Genomic DNA, 21,066 nt, shown 5'->3' on the forward strand with positions numbered 1-21,066 from the left:
ATATATGTGTGTGTGTGTGTCCATATGCAAGTTTTGGAAAATCACAACAACAACTTTATATCCCGCTACCATCTCCCAAAGGGGACTAGGGATGGCTTAAAAGCACGTGGTAGTGTAGTGGTATATACAAATACAGTAAACACGGTAAACATATAAGACAATTACAGTAAAACACATAAACAATTGTAAACAATAATAATGCCAATAACATAAAACAGATGTATTTAAAAACAGTATAAAACCCCCTATTAATTAAGATGGTTGATAAAATTCAACGATAGCTGCTGATAAAATAGTCGTATCAATTTCAGTCACGTTAAGTGCCCGAGTCAACAAAGCGTTTGGTCCTCACATTATAAACTAATGTTAACCCTGTTTGAAGGCCTGCTTGAAATAGCATAGGGAAGAATTAACACCCCAGTGGTGTTTGTTTTGCTGTCTGTGCCCCTGTTCAGAAGATTTCACCTCTTCCCCATGATAACTCTTCCAGGAATGAGTTTCCCTTTCTGGGAAGTGAGATTTCCCTCCCCCCATTCTTAACTATGAGTTGTTAGTAAGTAGAATGTTTGTAACATGAGGACTACCTGTACTCTGAAATGGTTTTGCCGTTTACTTCTTCTGAAATGTACCTTATAGCACCTTATATTTGTTAGTAATCCTCCATCCAAGTACTAACTGGGGATGACTCTTGTTCCCAAGATAAGTACCAGATTTATTTATTTATTTACTTGCTATATTTATATTCCGCCCCTTTCAGCCCAGAGGCGACTTGGAGCGGTTCACAAATTGGCAATAATTCCATGTCTCAACAATTATAACAAATAAAAAAGAAATGTTTAAACAATGGCATATGATATAAAAAATATAAAAAACGTACAAAGCCTTAAAACATCATTGTGAGCTTCTCTATGTCAAATTGTTATTCCATTGCGTTATCAAGTAGTTCCATAATTCCGTTTAGCTATGCCGTATTTGGGAAGGCCTGCTCAAAAAGACACCACAGAGAAGGCCCTGTCTCTTGTCCCCACCAGGAGAAGCAAATTGTGAAGAAAAGAGATAGAAAATAAACAAACCACTATGAAAGAGATCAGAAATTAATAAACTTTTCCCCCTTCCTACCTTTTTTTACTATATTTATCCTTCCCCCCTACTTTCCCTTGCTCCCTTTTTACTTTCCCTTTCCCATAGATCCCCAGAACCTAAGGACACCTTTCCCTTTTTATCCCACAATACTTTTTCTCTTCTGTAATATAGTATTTAAAGTACTATTCAATAAAAAATATTTGGGAAAAAAATCTGAGGCACATTTCTTTCATTAAAAAAAGTTGAATGAAAGCTGAAAATCACAACACTTCCATAAATGTATATAGATTTTGAGAAGGAAAAAGAATCAAACTGGCTTCAGACCTTGGTTTCTCAGATTACTGTTTTAAGCAAACCATGTTATATAGAGTTCGAAGTGTCATAAGCAGAAGACAACTGGGGATTTTATAATAAACATTGTGCAAGTAATGTTCTAGCAGCATTTTTTCCTGATGTTTCGCCTACATCTGTGGCTGACATCATCAGAGGATGCATTGTAACATGTAAGGAAGAGGAATTGTTTCAAGATGCTTTCTATTGTGATAGCAGTCTCGGATGTTCAATCGTGTTGCGCACAGCATTCCTCCCTTGAAATACTAAGAAACTGAGCTTTCATTTAATGAGGGAAGCATCCAGTTCTCATGTCTGTCCCACGCAGAACAACACAAAATCCTTTAGGAAACTTTTAGAAAACACCAGTGCTCTCAGTGATCTTTCTAGCAGTTATGACTTCATTCGAAGGAGCTGAGAACTCATCAATGCATTTCTTTGTCAGGAGCCCACTCAAAGCTCTGTCATGACTTCAGCTGTTCCAAAACCGTGACTTCTAGCACTCCACTACATAAATGTCAGATACTCAGACGTATATTAAATCATCCAGTTTCTTTGTCATACAGAGTGGGCCAAAAAGACACAAAGAGGTTTAAATATTCAATAACTCCTGTATTTTTCTTTTTTAATTTGCAATACCATAGCATCATGTATAGGAAATAAAATTTCATGACATTACGTGTAAAACCTTTTTTCAAAAAATATCAAAGTTATTAAAACAGCAGCTGCCTTTGTGACTTACAGCTCATTGTGTTGTTTCTCATGGCATCTTGGAAAATGGGGTACATTGTCCCATCCCCTGAATTTTCATTTTGGAGGTTTAGGTCTCAAGTCAGAGGAAATAACAGATTGTGGAGCAGGAATGTTCAGATCTTTGAGAATTGAACTGGAATGCAGCTTGTTTATTATGCCTTCTGTGTGGTGACAAGTTGAGGCTGTACCTGCATCAACCATAAGGCATTCTAAAATGCTTGAAAATCAGAAGCATTGCTCCTTGTCATCCACTCATATGTAGTTGTCTCCCTTTGTATGCAGTAAAGAGAAAGAGGGCCATCCTACTAAACTATTTTGTCTTTACAAATATGAACTTGTTTGTAATCTGATTGTTTTTAAGAACTTCTTTCCTTCCATCTTTGCTTAATTTGACTTTGCGGGTCCCAACAATAACCTTTGCAAACATTGCCTGAGGCTTATCAAGAAATAGAATGTGGGGTGTATCTATTCTATGCATGGATATTTCAGAGTGTGTGGATCTTGTGAGGTGTATCTATTCTATGCATGGATATTTCAGAGTGTGTGGATCTTGTGGGGTGTATCTATATGCATGGATATTTCAGAGTGTGTGGCCTTTACCTCTGATTCATCTTTTCATTTGGTTCTTCCAGCTGTTTCAATGGAGAATTTTTCTAGGTTCCCATGTGTCCCAACTCTCCAGTATTGTCTTTTGTTTTTATCTAGACTTTCAGACTTCTTCTCCACAGCCAGCGTGGCCATTGTAAGAAGTTTGTACTAGTTCTTTGAGCACTACTTCATTAATGCTTTCAGCATTTAAATTTGTCAGGATTGGGTTTTTAGCTGAAAATGGTTTGATGCTACTACAGTTTCCTTTTGTATCCCCTTCAGTGTCTCTAGCAGGCTTTTGCAATGATCCATTTTAGCCGTTGTAGTCCAGTGGTTCTCAGTCTGTGAGTCCCAGATGTTTTGGCCCTCAATTCCTAGAAATCGTAATAGCTGGTAAACTGGCTGAGATTTCTTGGAGTTGTAGGCCAAAACACCTGGGGACCCACTGTTCTATTCCATATTAATGAAGTGGCATCGGACAGCAGTGAAAGCCAAGGCAAGGCAGAAGTAGGTAGCTTGCGGTCTCCCTAGAGGTAGGCGAGTATGAAGAATAGGTGCCTGACCACATGCCTGGCAGCCAGGGATTTCACCAGCTCTGCTCCACACCATATCCTACATAATGCGATTATTAGGGTCATTTTTTTCTAATACTGTACTGTAGTCTGAATCTCCTTGCTCTTCTTTCCCCGATAAGATAGGGCTGCTATATTTGTGTTTGCCTGTAAGCCTTGTGTTTGCATCTCTCTACAGCTTCACAAATGTGTTGTGTAAAGTACAGCAAAGTTATTGTGTAATTTGTTCAGTACTGCAGTTTGAATCTGCAGTGGGTTGAATCTGTGGATTGTGAACCTGCAGATACAGCGGGCCCACTATAATAATAAATGATGATATAGTTGTTATATATGAATCAGAGCTAAACTGAATCAATATTTGTCACAAGTAGGTAGGAGAGCCCCTTGTAATTCAATTTCTGTGCTAACAAACATAAGTATGTTAATCTCACCTCATGAATTAAACTCTGTAACAGTCTGCTGCCCACTAAAAGACCTTGTTTCAGTCTGTCAGTCACAAATGTTACGTTTTTGTTTGCTGTTTTCTTTTTTCTTTTTGTGTGAAGATAAGGCTTATGCACTGGAAATAAGAAAAGGAGTGATTTGAGTTGTTCCAAAGTGGCCTGTTTGTGGTCCTGTATGTTTAAATAAATAACATGAGGTTGTTTGAAGCAACAATACAACCACTTCTCCCATCGCACTTCTGCTCACATCATCTTCCTTCAGCTCACTTTAAAATTGTCAAAGAGTGAGCTGTATGGGTTGAAGCCGCAGTTTCCTGTAATCCCAGTCTGCCTCCCTTCTGCATTGCTTTTGGGAAGACTGACTCAAATTGGGGTCAGTTCTTCTTTTTTTAAAATCCCACAGAAAAATTGTTTGAATGTTGATGATATTGTGTTATCAGAGCAGCTAAGTGCTGACTGGGATGACGGGAGAGAATTGACATGTCCTGGAAACCAGCATGTTAGGCAAGAATTTGGTGGAATAAATATTTCCTTCTTAAGAACACTAAGAGTAACTCAGTCCTTGGAAGCTCCTCAAAGCCATCGTCTTTATGATGAGTCTTAGGAAAAATGAAGCTGTACTCAAATTGCTTTTAGAAACAAGATCTTGCTTCATTTGGCATTGCTGTGCTTACTTGGCTTAAGCAATAGGAGGTTTAGCAATGCTTTCCCATATGCACTGAGAGTATTCTTTTAGTTTATGCAAACCTTTGGCAACATTACTGAACTTAATTTCCATATGGATTTTCCCCATATTTTAGGATGGGGCATTTAACACATGTTGCTTTTAACACATACAACAGTGTAACACGATTTTTGTTCCTGGGTTATATATGTCATTTCCTAATTGATTCTATCATAAAAACATGGGGAAAGTTTATTAAACTGCAAAAACTTTAATAAAGCACATTTTGCTATAGTTTTTCAATAAATACCTCATCGAGTCTCAGGCAATTCAAAATAATTTGTGACAGTCACAAAAACGAAGTTTATGGAGTATAACAGCTATGTTCAAATTAAGTGCCACACAATTAAACAGGAATGACACTTTCAAACCAGGAACAGAGTTTTTTTTTCACATTTTGTTACAAAGTTATTGGTTTACTAATGTGCATAAAAGGCTAATTAAAGTACTGTAAAGTCTTTTCCTGATACATGTGCATCGAAATGATCACTGTAACTTTAATGTGAGAATGTTTCTAAATCAGAATCACTTCTGCCTCAGATTACATCAGCTAAAAATATACACCAAAATTTGAATTATCTGAAAATGCAAACATGCTCTTTAAGCAGATTGAAGGCTGTGCATTAAATGCAGTGTGTCCTGTTTTGCAAATAATTATTGAGGAGACAATTATCCTCCACCACCTGCTACTTTTGCTTATGATGCATATATTTGCCTTGCGCAGGCATTGTGCAGTAGCTGCTCTTTTGATTGCTTCATCTTAATGGCCTATTGTCATTTTACTGGAATTATGTTTTTTTAATCTTTTATTCTGATCTGGTGAAAGTAGTGGGTCTGAGAGAGCAGCAGTACTAGTTGATTTGGAAACTTCACTGTCCAAAGATACTAAAGATAAATGCACTCAGGCCTTGTTCAATCACATTAGCCCATTTAACAACTTTGACCATATGACCTATTCACACATTTGTGAACCTTTGTGTTGTTTCAATATATTAATTCACATGTTTTATGTTTAAGTTCTATGTTCGATGTAATTTTCAATTGATTATGTTTTATTTAAATGATAGTTGTTGTGCTTAAGTTGCTCTTTATGTGGGGATATCTTGAATTTTTATATTTGTCTTTACTGTTGGCATAGAATGTTTGCCTTTTTGTTTGTTTGGATCCGCCCTGAGTCCCCCAGGGGAAATAGGGTGGAATATAAATAAAGCTGTTTTTCCTCCTCCTCCTCCTCCTCCTCCTCCTCCTCCTCCTCCTCCTCCTCTTCTTCTTCTTCTTCTTCTTCTTTTTGTTATTATTATTATTATTATTATTATTATTATTATTTGAAATACAACAAGATTAGCACACAGCATGCTGGCTGTTGTATTGGATCACACGTCAGACACTTCCCAAGTGTCTAGGACTGTGTGATTTATTATTATTATTATTATTATTATTATTATTGATAAAGTATCAATAGTTCTACCATTGCAGCAGACATGAAAGATCGTGCGGGCTGCTTTTGGAATTTCCTATATATTGCCTACTGGGTGATATATACCCCCTTTAGCTACTTGCTTGGAAGGAGTAGGGCACTTAATCAAACTTTTTCCCTTCTTCTCTGCCACAATTTTTGGAAAAGCAGTTATTTATTAATAGCAGTATTTACATAGTTTAATTAAGTTACAAAGAGAGAGAAGTCCCACAGGGAGAAAGGTGGGGTATGATAGTATTTGAAGTCCACATACTACAGAGAGCTTTCTTAAGATTTTCAAAGGGACTGTCTTGTGGCGCAGCTGCTTGGGAGTCATCTGCATTAAAATCACTGCTGACTGAGAGGTCATGAGTTTGAAGCCAGCCCGGGTTGGAGTGAGCTTCCGGCAGGACATTTGTCTATCTTGCTGTCGACCTTTGCAGCCCGGAAGACAGTTGCATTTGTCACGTAAGAAATTTAGGTACCGCTTATGCGGGGAGGCTAATTTAATTAATTTACGGCGCCATAAAACTCTCCAGCAGCTTGCAAAGAATGAGGAAGTACTCCATCAGTGTCACAGTGGATGGGGAAGCGACAGTTCCCCCGTGGCTGGAATTCAAAAAGCATACTCTCATGAAACTGGAATTCAAAAAGCATACCCTCTGTGTCTCTGTCTTATCTATATATGTTGTGTGTCTATAGCATCGAATGTTTGCCATGTATGTATGCATTGTGATCTGCCCTGAGTCCCCTGTAGGGTGAGAAGGGTGGAATATAAATACTGTAAATAAATAAATCAAGGAGTAGATCTGGCTTCCAAAGAGGCAAACTCAGTGGTGGTTCGCCTCTGAACTGGGATTTGGCACAATGAACATATCTCTTGAGTCTCCATTGTCTTTTTTCTGCTTGTCAGCATTAAGGTCTTTGCATTGCAGCTGTAACTCTTGTAGATGGCTTTGGTTTGGCTTTGTGGGTGTTTAAATGCTACTAAAGCTAGAAGAACTGGGCAGAAATGTGTTACTGCAAGAGAATTTGTAGAGTCAAGAGATCCTAATATTGATGACTTGCCGATAGCAAATATGCTGAATTTTATTGTGCTCAATCAAAAGAAAATGGATCCAGGAGATTTTTTTTAATGAGAAACAGGCATGGCTTCCTTCCTTCTGGCATCCTGTCACAAATTGTGAATGATTTTTCATAACTTAATTTCCTTAATTCACTTAGGTTTTATGTTGTGTTGGAAAACAAAATAAAATAGTAATGTGTCCAGTATTCTAAAAGACAAATTGAAGCATTTCCTGTTTAAAATTTCTGGGAAGTTCTAGTATATGTGTGTTTTAAAGGCTTGACGATACAAGTGAATGGGCTTTTGATTTCCCTTCTTCATATGTAGCTTATTGTTGTTGTTTTTACAATTAAAGCAAAGTATTTTCTTCATACAGAGAACTGTTTGTGTGGATCGTTCTTCTGTTTCTCCACTCCCTTCATTGAGATTTAGAGGACCCAAATTATTCTACAGTTATGAGCCGATAGTCAGCAGTATCATTTTGAAGACAAAAAAGAGATTTGATCCAACATTCCTTGGCTTCTGGGAAGCGCAGACTAGTTTTGTTTCCCGTAAAGTGTTGAAGGAGTGGCTTTATCTCTAAAACATGCTATAAAACAACATCTTTGATGGAAAACCCTTGAAAGTGTCCTGCTCCCGGTGGGCCTGGCAGACTTTCTCTATGGTTTGTTAACCATGGCAGAGGATTAATAAGCATGTGATATTGGGAGTGTTGCCACATGGTAATTAAGATAAATCAGCTCTGTGCTGCTTCTGATTCACCAGCTGGTGACTGCATTGGTGCAAGGCTGCAATTAGTCTTTATTCTGTTTTTGGTGCCTTTTATTTAAAATTCTGAAATTACGGAGCATATATTATCCTTGGTAAATGCTTACATCTAATTACATAAATGTGGAACTATGATTACATAGACAAATCCTTTTTCTTGAGTACAGTCTCATTCCATTTATGAAAAGTAAACTCTTTTTAAAAAATCATCCCTGACAGGGAAACAGTAATTTCCCAATAATCACTTAATGACAAAACTCGAATGGAGCAAAATATGCTTGTTCTATATTGTGAATTCCGTGGCATTCAACAGTTAGTTCAAGTGAAGATCCTTTTTAACAGTGAACACAAATGATAACTGTTCTGATGTTTGAAGCTCATGGTGCTTGTCCACTGAAGTGTGTAAAAGGTTCATACAGATGTGATATTCGTCTTTGAACCTGGGAAGTTTTGCTCTGCTTCACTCTCAGCTCTTGTGGCAAGTTTAGGCAGAGACTCTTTGTGGGACGTGTTTCCCTGGGCTGAGATAAACATCTGCTAGCTCACCTAAGGATTACTACCACAAAGGGGACAGGTGGAAGTTCTGGTATTTGGAGTGGTGTAGTAGTTTGCATTTTCAAAACTCCGCTTAGCCATAGAAACCAATTGGATGACCATGGGCAAATCTGTCAGTATGTAATGTTATCTAGTGGGAAAATTGCATATTGTTTAAACGGTATGATTTCAGTAATACATGGGTTGAAACTACAGAGATGTGCAGAATTGGTAGGGTGTCACTTTTGGAGTTTCCTGTGCAGACTGGAAATGAAGTTGTGTGATGTGCTTTGTTTAGTGTGCCAAGATGTGATCAGACATGACCAGAGAATGGAGTGTACATATTTTAGAAATAATAAAGATAAAGTGCCGCTTCTGGTGAAAGCTGAATTGGAAGAGTTCAGTGTCATTACCACTTCGTGCCTTTAAGTAGAACTTGGAAGATTGAAGCAGCTGAGATAAGGAAGGTGATTTATCTCAATTTTAATGTCAAAATCATACTCTCCACCTCAGAGGAAGGTGAGGGCAACCCCCCACTGAAGAAATCATGTTAAGAAAACCCTGTGTTTGAGATGCCTTAGGGTCATAAGTTGGAAATGACTCAAAGGCACAAAGAGAATAAGAAGTCCATATCTTATTCAGGATTTGGGCTGAGTAGCATTATTTAATATTTTCTCTAGTGTGGGAAATGGAACAAGGACTCACTAATTTATAACAAAAATAGCTACTTGCTAGGGAGCAATGAGCAATCTCGAGAAAATAGTGAAGAGTAGAGACATCACACTGGCAACGAAGGTCCGCATAGTTAAAGCAATGGTATTCCTCGTAGTAACCTATGGATGTGAGAGCTGGACCATAAGAAAGGCTGAGAAAAGGGATATGGACACTTTTGAACTGTGGTGCTGGTGGAACATTCTGAGAGTGCCTTGGACCGCAAAAAGATCAAACCTGTCCATACTCCAGAAAACAAAGCCCGATCGATCACTGGAGGGAAATATATTAGAGGCAAAGTTGAAGTAAAACAATACCTCTGTAGGAGTCTTTAAGTCCTCCAGTGTGATTTTGTGGACATATCCACTGGATGTTGATCATAAAGTCGCCTTGGAGGATTTAGAGATTCCTAGATAATGATGAATAGTCAAATAAACAAAAGTTTAAGCCGCAACAGAAGACGTGCAATTCCAGAGATTATTGTGACCATTATCCCAAAATATTGGCTGCAGATGAATAATCACTTCATCACACTAGAGATTGAATCCACTTTAAATCCAGTTTCTGCCTTCTGCAGAATTCTGGGGTTTGTAGTTGAGTGAGGCTGTTAAAGGCTCCTCCCTAAACTACAAACCCCACAATTCTGCAGGATGCAGAAACCGGATTTAAAGTGGATTCTTTCTCTAGTGGATGAGGTCCTAAATCATCTTTAGACACGGCAACCTAAAAGCTAGAGATGTGGAGAAAGGGACCCCTGTGGAGCTTGAGATGCTGGTGCCCTCGCTTCCTCCCTGTGTCCCTTTCCTCAGCAATGATTTCACTAGTCCTCTTTTCACAGGTAATTGAACTACAGTAAGGTGTAAGGCTTCTGTTGCTGCATGTCTTAACAGCACTTATTTCTTATATGTTGCCTTGTAGAAAGATGCATCACCCTGTGACACCTCCACAGCTTGTTCTGTTTCAACATGGAACTGAATTGGATTTAATTGGCATTGTTATCACTTTATACACACAAGATACTCAACACACTGGAGGTGCCAAATATTTTTATGGCATTAAACAAGAATCTGGAACAAATTGGTGCCACCTTCACACGCCAAGTTAATACTTGGTAGAAGAAACTTTGGCAGCCTTTACAGCTGTACATCCTCTTTGTTATTTGGCTCCCATAACTTTCCCCTCCATTCTTTTACAGAAATGTTTTATCTTTATCAAGTTGGCTAGGGGCCATTGCTCAAGAGCACAATTTCTCAAATCAGATAGAGTCTGCACTTTGGGTGGGACAATCCAGGCTATTTAGTCTCTAATATTTGAAACATTCCAGTGGTGTCTGTGTGCTTAGGATCATTTTCTTTCTGGAAAGTGAACACCCCAATCCCATGTCCCTAGTGGACTGAAATTTCTCTGTATTTGCTCAAGCTACTTTGCCTTCAACCCCTGCAGGATTCCCTGTCAGGGAAAAACATCATACTTCCCTTTCCATGCTTCACTTTGGAGATGCTGTTCTGAAGAGTGATGAGCGCAGTTGGCTTTGTGCCACACATAGCTTTTTTTGGTGGCAGGACTCAAAAGTTCTATTTTGGTCTCATCAGACAAGAAAATATCTTTCCACGTATTTGCTGTGTCTGTCACATGCCTTTTTGCAAACACCAAATGGGGCTTTATATGGGTTTGTTTCTGTAGTCACTTTTGCCACAATTTTGTGTTCTGTGGATGTTTTTTCTGTCAGTTGCAGATCTCTTTGGATCCATTGGCATCATTGGCCTCTTGGTTGCTTTTCTGAATAATGCTCTCAATAGTCAGTCACTGAGTTCCAATGGAAAGATGTGTTTAGGCAGAGTCATAATTGAGCTATATTTTTCCATTTTGTAATAAAGAATGTAACTGTACTCTGGGAGTATTCATAGTTTGGGATAAGTATATATAATCCAATCAGAGTGGGGCAGTTATATCAAGATGGAGTCTCTAATCAGCTACACACAAGACTTCTAATGTGGGCTGTGCCAGAGCTTATTTAGATATTAAAAGGGGTTATTGCTTATTAAAAGGGGTTATTGCTTAACAAGGGCCCATCTGCTCCCGAGGTGGGTGAAACCACTGAGCTGCAGAACTTCCTTACCGAAAGGTTGGTGGTTTGAATCTGGGGAGCGGGGTGAGCTCCCACTGTTAGCCCCAGCTTCTGCCAAACTAGCAGTTTGAAAACATGCAAATATGAGTAGATCAATAGGTATCACTTCGGCCAGCCACATGATCTTGGAGGTGTCTCCGTACAATGCTTAGAAATGGAGATGAACACCATCTCCCAGAGTCGGACACAACTAGACTTAATGTCACAAGGAAACCTTTATGTACCTTATTATTTGCCTGCTTTGCACAGGCACAGTGTTGAATATTTTTTGTACATCAAGTAGTAACAATGTCACTATCCATTTGAGTTCCAGGTTATAATTAGAAAGTCAAGGGATACATACTTTTTCAGGACAGTCTTTTAAGTTGGTTGAAGTATCCCGGTGTTACCGTCAACAAGTGTGTTTACTTTGCTCTTTATCCCAGACTGTGGCCCTCCTTTCCATGTGAGATCAATTTGCCCCCTTTCTGCACTCTCTCTGCTGGCAGGTGAAGATGTTTATTTTTAGGCAGGCTTTTGTATTTTAATTGTGGAACTTTAGTGTGTTTGCAAATGGTGTGCTTTTTAATGAAACTTTAATATATTATAACAGTCTTTAATCGTCTTTTTTATTGACTGTGTCATTTAATTCCTTTTTCTAACTTTTGTAAAATAATGTTTAGCTGCATCTTTAAAAAAAATAAGACTCCTTGAATTTAATTTTGGGAGAAAAATGGAATATAAATAAGTACTAATCATTATTATAATGATAAAATACATATTTCTTACCCATTTTATATTAGTTGAATCTAGGGTAATTTAAAATCAGTTTAAAACAGTTGGATAAATAAATAAAATCCACAAGAAGTTCATGACATCATTTTTATTTTACTAGGTCCAAAAAGGTGAGAGAACATCACAGTTTTAATTTGGCTCCCCAAATAAGGGACAGATATTTCACGATTAGAGCTCTGTAGCTGAGACATCTTTCTTTGCCTTGTTACTGCTCCCGATGAGAAGACGGTCCTTGGCAGATTTTAATAGTAGAGGAAGTTGCTTCCTTGCAGCTTGCAGCCCCTGTCCTTGAATGGCATCATGTTCTTTCCCCCATGCAGTGTTTTTATCATAGGCTCTTGTTTTTTTTTCTCCTCCAGCAGTCTGTCCTCAGCCACCAGAGCCAGAGAATGGAGGCTACAGATGCCACCCAGCACCCTGTAAAGACCCACTGACATCTGACAGTGTCATAGAATATTTATGTGAGGAAGGCTATCTACTGAAGGGGGACTACAAATATTTGACCTGCAAGAATGGAAAGTGGAATCCAGACATGGAGGTTACCTGCAGGCTCAGCCCAGGTCAGTTATGCTTCAGAATTAATATGCCACTTCTTGTTTTCAGTGCTGGTCTCCTTGCTCAGTGCTTCTCAGTACTGGTACATCAGCCAGAGTGCTCTGACAGTTCATCAAATATGTTGTGTTAATCTTCTACAAAGACATCAATCTTCACTGTAAACTTGTCTCTTTCATACAAGTGTAACTATCATGTTGTGACCTATGGTTCTCAGGGCTTCTTTGGAAGAGGAAATGACACTTTAGCCAGTTTAAATTAGTATGAAAGGTATTGTGACACATGGGTGTTTCCCTTCTTCTTTATCAGGTTGCACCATGTGGTTCTCCAGATTTTGAACTTTTAACTCCAGTTAGTCCTTCTCAGTACAGCCATTAGTGAGCGTTGATGGGAATTGCCCTCTGATAGCATCAGGGCAACTATGTGTTCCTCATCCAAGCATGTACTTTCCAGACCCAAAGCACAGAGAAATTATATTGTGTGAATTTGAGGCAGGGGAATTTTCGTGTTGTGCCCTGTCATAACATATTACATCCTCTGCTTAGTTCTGCTTGTCAAGAAAATAACTTTTTCAAAAGGAGCTTGACAGTTGAGTCTTGCAAGGTTTCTCACTAGCTGGATAAGAATTCCTTTCCCATGATAGGAAGCCAGAAGTCTATAGGAAAATGTTTCTCTTGTAGCTTTAATTGACCATGAGGTATTGGAGCAAGGAAAGGAAAGGAGTGTGTAATTGAACAGAAATTTGGGGGGGGGGGGGGGAACTCCCTTGCAATCTGGACAAAATGCTGAAATCGATATGATAATGTAATTTTTTAAACTGATTGAAGTGGGAAAGAGGTGAGGTTCTCCTTTTCTCCCGAAAGAAAAGGTCATCAATTAAATAGAAAAGAACGGTTTCTTCATTTTCAAGTTCTGACTTGTCTTGGCCTCAACTTTTTGCTTTCCCAAAACATCTTGCCAATATGTTCCATGAAATAGTGACTCAGTCATACAAACACAAAGAGAAAATTCAATTCCTTGTTCCCTAGGGATAAAATAAGCTTCAAAAGATTTTTAATGCACTTTTGGCTTATATTCAAAAAATACAAAGTGACTCAATGCAGGAAAAGGATCCTGATGGCCAGATGATAGCAAATGTTGTCTGGGAATTGTGTTGAGAGTGTTACTTAGTTCACACATGAGTTCTGTTCTGTTTATGAGCATATCTGATACATTTGGAGCCAGAGCTGACAGCTGGGAATAAAGCTTATAAAATGCATGCAGGAGCATCCTAATATTTCTCCTTTTCCCCCATAACCTAGTGTACTGAAAGGTCTTCTTTGGTAATAGAAAACATCTGCTTTTCAAGGAGAAATGATTTCAAATGACTCTCTTTGTTTTCATTTAATAGATAAAGATTCACCTCCAAGTGTAGGAGTGCCCACGCTATCCATAGTGGCTTCCACAGCAAGTTCAGTAGCTCTTGTCCTTCTCCTAGTTGTCCTGTTTGTTTTGCTGCAGCCAAAGCTGAAGTCCTTTCATCACAGCAGGTGAGTTCATGTAAATGTGTGGGGTTGGTGCTCCCCAGATAGAAATCAGATTATTGTCAATGGACACTACTTTCAGGGAAATTATTGTGTTAATCTGTTGCATCAAGTACAAGAAAGAATTTTGTGGCATCTCAGTTTTATTTTGCTTAAATTTTCATAGACTTCAGCTCATGAAAGTATATGCCAAATAAAACTTGCTAGTTTTAAAAGTTCCACAAGACTCTTAGTTGTTCTGTTGTTCAACGTCCACTCCCTTTTTTTCTTTTCTTTTCTTCATATTTTTTCTTAGTATTTTACTTTCCCCCCATACAGTAATGGAGCAATCCTTTTTTTCTGTTATGCAAAGAATCCATTTATGTTCCTTGGCAAAAAGCTGCTATCAGACTGCTGATCCTGGTGCAGGTCTGTACAACTAAAACTAATTATAAACCTGCCAAATGCAGCCTAACATTTGTGTGTTTTGGCCTGACAGAAGCTCAATAAAGCTCCTGTTTTTATTGCCTCCAAGGGATTGACAAACCAGAATTGTTTGGGATTATTTTGGGTTTCTTGAATCTCAAGTAGACTAGTGACACCAGTCTTGCCATCCATTTGCAGATCCAACTTTGATAATTCTTAATGTTTTCTATGGGCCCTTCCATGCAGCCATATAACCCAGAATATCAATATAGATAATCCACAATATCCGCTTTGAACTGGGTTATCTGAGTCCACACTGCCATATAATCAATGGATTTTATACAGCTGTGTGGAAGGGGCTTATGACTAAAACATATGGGTTATTCTGCACCTGTATGGAGATCTTTGGAAGCTTCTAGAGCTACATTTTAGTAGCAACCAAACCCCCTCACTCACATGGATATAAGCTGTGTGTTATCACCACATCCAGCTTTTTTTATCTGCCATCACAGTAGTCTTTAGGAAGTTCTGAAGCATTTTGAAATTCTCTGCAATACAGATTCTTCTTCTCCTTTGGGGGCTTATGGTATCTTCAAGTAGGTTATTCAAGAATTGTTTAGCCAGTGGGATAAAGATGGTGAAGATGAGATTGTTGGCTTGTGCCCATTTTGCCAGAGCTTTACTCGGCAAGTGAGGCATCATAGAGCTTCCAGTCCTACAGTTCTCTAATGTAAGGAGATTTCCATACTGTGACTCTTGCAACTTTCAAGAAGCTTGCTTTCTACAGCCTCTGTATCTATCTGTTTTCACTCTACAACTGTATGAGAGGAGGAATTGGGGGCGGGTGCGTGTGTTTGTGTGTGGAGGAACCAGTTGCTGATCCTTGCCCTCCTCCCTCCCTCTGACTCGGCAACATTGGAACCCCCAGTCTCCATCCTGGAGCCATGACCCTATCCTCAACTCAAATGCTGAGTTTTGCAGTGTCTGTACTTTGCTCTACCAGCCCAATTTCTAGGAGGATGGATATTAACTCTTCTGATTAGGTCCACATTGTTGGCTCCTACTTGGAAGGAGAGATTCTGAACAAATATCTCTTACCTCAAGCTCTCACCAAAAGATACTGGAATTCACCCCAATGACAATTGGCACTGAGGTCATAGTACACAATCAAAGCAATCAGAAACATACCCTTAGTGAACTCAGGGCTGCAACCACATTATACCACAAAAATTATTCATTGAGGGCAGTGCTAGAAATGTGAGTGGTGTTCTCTTTTGGAATATATGCACGCAATCATGCTCCTAATAACAGGTGGTGGTTCCCTCCCCTTCCCAGTTAATTCCTGTGGCAGTCCTGTTCCATCTGTTATTCAATCCTTTACACTTTCCAGTTTTGCAAATCTGTACAATTACATTCAAACAATTTCTCTCCTACCCTCTTTGGGAATTAAGATAAAAGGACAAAGGAGTATACAGTATATCTTTGCATTGCTTAGATTCTAGAGTTTCCCTATAAAACCAAACATAAATGATTTTCAACTATGAATTGCATTATCATAGAATCTGGAAACCCTGCTTGAATTTGACTTTTTTTTAAAAAAAATGCTGGGCTTTTTTTAAGTAGTGGGAGGATGCCTAGACAAAACATCTGGATATGCTGAGAATTCTCCCTTCTTCCATGGCCTGCCAAAAAACATTGTCTGTTCTGAGTCATGGCATTCTCAGTCTGTCCAGCTGCTGTTAAGTAGCTACTCTGTGTCTGGAGCTTGTGTTAAAGGCACTTCTCTTGAATAGTCTCAGGTTGGCAGACCGAGCCTTAAAAAACTCATGGGTTTTCTTGACACATAAAATATCATCCATTGTTCTGTTTTCAGTGGTAGTGTTGATTTATAGGACCCCAGCAGTATTGTGATGATTTATAAGACCATAGACTTGGTTTCATGTTCTCATTTTAATGTTATGGTGATACATGGTCTTCAACTGTTTCTTGGTCTTCTTGCCCCAATTTGCAATATAAACTGGGACAAAAACAATAGTCTGCTTCACATTGTTGTGATAGATTGAGATGTAAAGATACTTCGGGGTTAGGGACAGCTTTAAGTATGCAGGAGGGTGTTAATTTCATTTTTCAAAGGAAAAGGAGAAGTAGAGTTTCCTGGTCTGACTGTTGCATACTTGAAACATGCTGGTTGCTTTATGTTCCTGTTCCATTCTGATTTTGTCTTGCACTGCCAGGAAATTTCAGTTGCTTTAGCAACACAGCTATCCAAATACACCCAATCTTCTTCCCAGATTTGGAGATGAGATTGGGGAATGTACATTACTACCACTGCAAATTCTAAGCTTGTGCTTCCTCATGTGGTGAGCAGGAAGGCATGAGTTATTACTATAGTGATCATGCTGTGAGTATGTTTCACAGCAGCAGTAATTCCCCCACCTACCTTCCCACCCACCTTTTGGTAAGTTATTTGAGGTAGTTTATAACACATTAAATGTTCAATCTGTTGGGGAGTGTGGATGGTGCCCACTCTCACCAGCTAAAGAAATGGGAATATTGGGGCATTTCACATGAGCAGATGTAAAACTGGAATTTAAACATCCAAATATGTGATATTCCACATAAAATGGGACCCCTGGGACCCCTTTGTGAGAACCAGGACAATGTTGTGGCTTAATCAATTATGTGAGTTAAAACTTAAATAGTAAGAAAATTGTAAGAAAATTATGTGAGTTAAAACTTAAATAGTAAGAACATTGTAAGAAAATTATGTTCAAAAAGTGTTCATTTTTCAGAGTAGCACTATAAAATTTAAATATCTTACCTGGGCATTCAATCAGAGACACAGAATAAGCCTCTTTTTGTAGACTTGGTAACTTAGAACATTCTGTAAGATATGAACAAGCACTATGTTAATTACTGACAGTTGTGAACCTTGAACAGGGCTGAAATCTAGCAGAAGAGCCATCCATTTGAATCCATTTTCAGTGCCAGGAAGTAATGTGACCCAGAATTATTCACGGAGCACATGCCTGTCTGTCAGTGGCAAGGAGGAGAACTGTCTTAGGAAAATCTCAGAGAAATCAGAATACCCTCTATATTTTGTTTGTTTGCTTGTTCTTCATAAAACCAAGCAGTGGTGAAAATAGTGCTGTTATCCTGTTCATTTTTCTTGGAGCCCCAAGGTTAGCTAATCAGAGCCAGATGAAAAATTGTGTATCCAAGAAGTACACATACTTTTAGAATTAAGAAAACAGTGTGAGTACTAGTATAAAAAGAGCCCAGGATTTCGTTGTTAATTCTAAAAGTTGCCTTCTTAGTAACTTCGCCAAAAATCCAGTCAGTTCTTCAGTATGGCATCTGTTTGAGTCTCTTGCCTTTTTGATGCTGATTATCTAATGCAAGCTATCTAGAGACCTATGAATACATTCTCCTGATCTACCTTTTTCCAAGTTCTGTTTAAATGTTGGTGCAAGAGAACTGAAAAAATGCAGAGCACTGTGCTGTTATTACAGCTGGATCTGTATGGTTACTGCTGATTAAGCAGGCCATGGGGAAGGTTGAATATCTGAAGGCTGTGACTATTGCAGTGTTTTCAAATATCATTTTGTGTACTTCACTGTGCTGGAATATAATATAGTATTTCTTTCAAATCCAAATACAGGCGTGATCAAGGTGTTTCTGGGGACCAGGTTTCCATCATGGTGGATGGAGTTCAGGTGGCTTTGCCGTCCTATGAAGAAGCCGTCTACGGCAGTGCTGGGAACTGCATACCTCCCTCAGATTCACGCGTACAGATAGTTCTTTCAGAAGGAGCTGGGCAGAGTGGAGCGGGAGAGATGCAACAGCCTCCACCAGACCATTCGGGTCACAACTGCTTTGATAGGGAGGATGAAATCCCTGGACACTCAGGACTGTGTGAAGCTGGCAGCTCTCACCACTCAGAGGCTGTCCTAGTGCACCAAGCTACCACCTCTTCCTGGGTAGCTGGGGCATCTAGTAGTAGTTCTGGGCACAAGGAGGCGCCAGATTCGGAGAGTAGTGATGTTCAAAGCCTTTTGTCACTCACTTCCTCAGAGGACTATACTGATGGTAAGCATTTTGACAAATATTTCTTGTATATAAGGTTCTGCTAATTAGATTTAAATATATTTAATTTTGCCTCCATTGGAATGCCAATAAGGAGCATTACCTTATAAGGCCCCCCCCCCCCAAGCTTTCTCTGATGGGCAGATAGTCCCTAGCTATTTTATTTACAGTACTTACATTCTGCCTTTCTCATCCTGAAGGGTGGATCACAGAACATATATACGTCAAATATTCAATGCTGATCATACAATTATTTATTTATTAAAACATTTATATTTCGCCCTACTCATCCCGCAGGGGACTCAGGGCAGAGCACAACATATATACAGCAAACATTCAGTGCTGGGACATAAAACCATAAATATATACAAACATTAAAATCACTTATATTCTCATTGAAAGTTCGCTTAAAACCCATCTCAGGAAACCATTTTGCCTCATTGCACTGCCCCAAAGGCTTGGCCCCATGGCCAGGTCTTCACTATCTTTCTGAAGGACAGGAGGGAGGGGGCTGATCTAATATTGCCAGGAAGGCAGTTCCATAACTGGGGAGCAATCACTGAGAAGGCCCTGTCTCTCGTCCCTGCCAAACGCACCTGTGATGGAGGCGGGACCAAGAGCAGGGCCTCCTAGAAGATCTTCGTTTCCGCAGTGGTCATCAATTAAATAATAATAATAAAAAATAAATCTTTATTTATATCCCGCTTTTCTCCCTCCCTAAACGTCATACTGCAGGGATAGAATTTAAAAGAACCTACCACAATGAAGCATTCCCCGTATTAGATCACCAAAATTTATTTGAAGGAGACAGATTCTTTCTAAAAAGAATCCGACACATTATTTTCCCCTGAATCAAAAGTAGTTTTAAACCTAAAGGGAATGTATGTATTGAAGCCAGTGCAAGTTTTCAATTGGTGGAGTTGTATAGAACAATCTACTTTTTTTTCTACTCAGTTTTAACATCAATTCGAGTAGTTTCTAACATTTATGAATTAGATTTGTTGATTTCAGTTTCTCTGAGGAAACAAATAATGCTTCCGGCACTGCTGGGGTGGCTGATCAGGTGTCCAATGTATAGACACCAAAAAGCAGAGTTTGGAACATAAGGTTTGAAAAATAGTTTGGTAATTTTAAATGTTAAAAATTGGTAAAATTAATTCACAACCACAGTCACTAATAATTTCAAATATTTAACTAGTTCTGTTACAATACAATTATTTAATTCATTGGTTAAAATGCTAGTGTGGGATCAGACCATGGCCTAGAGTTTTGTTTGTGGTTTTTGTTTTTTAAATAAGCAGTGTCGTGGAGGTTTTCACTGTTGTCCTGTGGAGAGTTTTTGAGTTTCCTGCCTCCAGCCTGGATTTTTTTCACCACATGGATTACAAAGTTCATAGTATAATTATTAGTGGCGAATGTCAGAAATCCAATATATCTGGGAACTGTCAAATTAGGAAAGATCCCAACATATGGCAGCTCATTTTACAGCCTCTTCAATTTAGTTCAACACTTATCTGCATCTCCTGTTGCTTTCTATTCTTTCCAACCATAGACACTCTTAGGGGGTAAGGAGGCGGACTCTCTTTCTTTGAAAGTTTTTAAACTTTTATTATTGTGCTGTGCTCATAATATATATTGTGTATATATATAGCATTGATAATAATATAATAATGTAATACGATATAATATTAATAATACAACATAATAATTGTATATTATATATTACATGTAATATAGCTAATAAATATTGCAGTATAGTGGTATAGTCCAATATAGTAATATATAATACTAATATTGTGCTATGCTAATCATTATATTGTATGTACATATAATATTGATCATAATATTGTAATACAATATAATACTAATAATAATATAATAATAGAATATGTTTTATATTACATGTAATAATAATAATATTTCAGTATAGTGTATAATACAATATAGTAATATATTAATATTGTGCTATAGTAATAATATACCATACTGTATGTACATATAACTTGTAAGCCGCTCTGAGTCCCCTTCGGGTTGAGAAGGGCGGGATATAAATGTAGCGAATAAATAAATAAATAATAAACAAAGATTGGATGGGTATCTTTCAAGAGTGCTTTAGTTTGTGTATTCCTGCATGACAGGCTTGGATCCACGATTAGTAAGGCAATCAGTAAATAGCCATAAAAATCAGTCACTGAATGAAGGTTAAACAGTTAATTAGAAATGTTTTGAGAGCATCTGAGCATATGCAGAGTCCCCACCCCCCACCCCAAAGCATTTCAGCCTCTCCACTCTGCAGTGATTGGTGTTAGAGCCCATGGGAAGCAGGAACACCAAATTAAACCTGTGTCATCTCTAGGTCAAAAGATCACTTATTGAACAACCTAGGAGCCCCTGGTGGTGCAATGGGTTAAACCCTTGTGCCGGCAGGACTTCTGACTGAAAAGTCAGCGGTTCAAATCTGGGGAGTAGAGTGAATTCCCTTCTGTCAGCTCCAGCTTCCCTTGCAGGGACATGAGAGAAGCCTCCCATGAATGGTAAAACATCTGGGCATCCCTGGGCAATGTCCTTGC

The 21,066-nt window shown here is 38.6% G+C and overlaps 1 protein-coding gene across 4 annotated transcripts in view; it reads left to right on the forward strand.

Moving 5' to 3' along the window:
* SUSD6 (sushi domain containing 6) overlaps positions 1-21,066 on the forward strand; it is a 79,948-nt gene that overhangs the window by 51,839 nt on the left and 7,043 nt on the right. For 3 of the 4 annotated variants that reach the window (XM_060761942.2, XM_060761950.2, XM_060761958.2), the window contains exons 3-5: positions 12,290-12,490; positions 13,873-14,011; positions 18,072-18,499. In XM_060761942.2, coding sequence (XP_060617925.2) covers positions 12,290-12,490; positions 13,873-14,011; positions 18,072-18,499 — 768 coding nt within the window. The remainder of the gene's footprint in view (positions 1-12,289; positions 12,491-13,872; positions 14,012-18,071; positions 18,500-21,066) is intronic. The other variant, XM_060761985.2, reaches the window with a different exon arrangement.

This window comes from Anolis sagrei, chromosome 1, assembly GCF_037176765.1.
Source record: "Anolis sagrei isolate rAnoSag1 chromosome 1, rAnoSag1.mat, whole genome shotgun sequence".
Lineage (NCBI taxonomy): Eukaryota > Metazoa > Chordata > Lepidosauria > Squamata > Dactyloidae > Anolis > Anolis sagrei.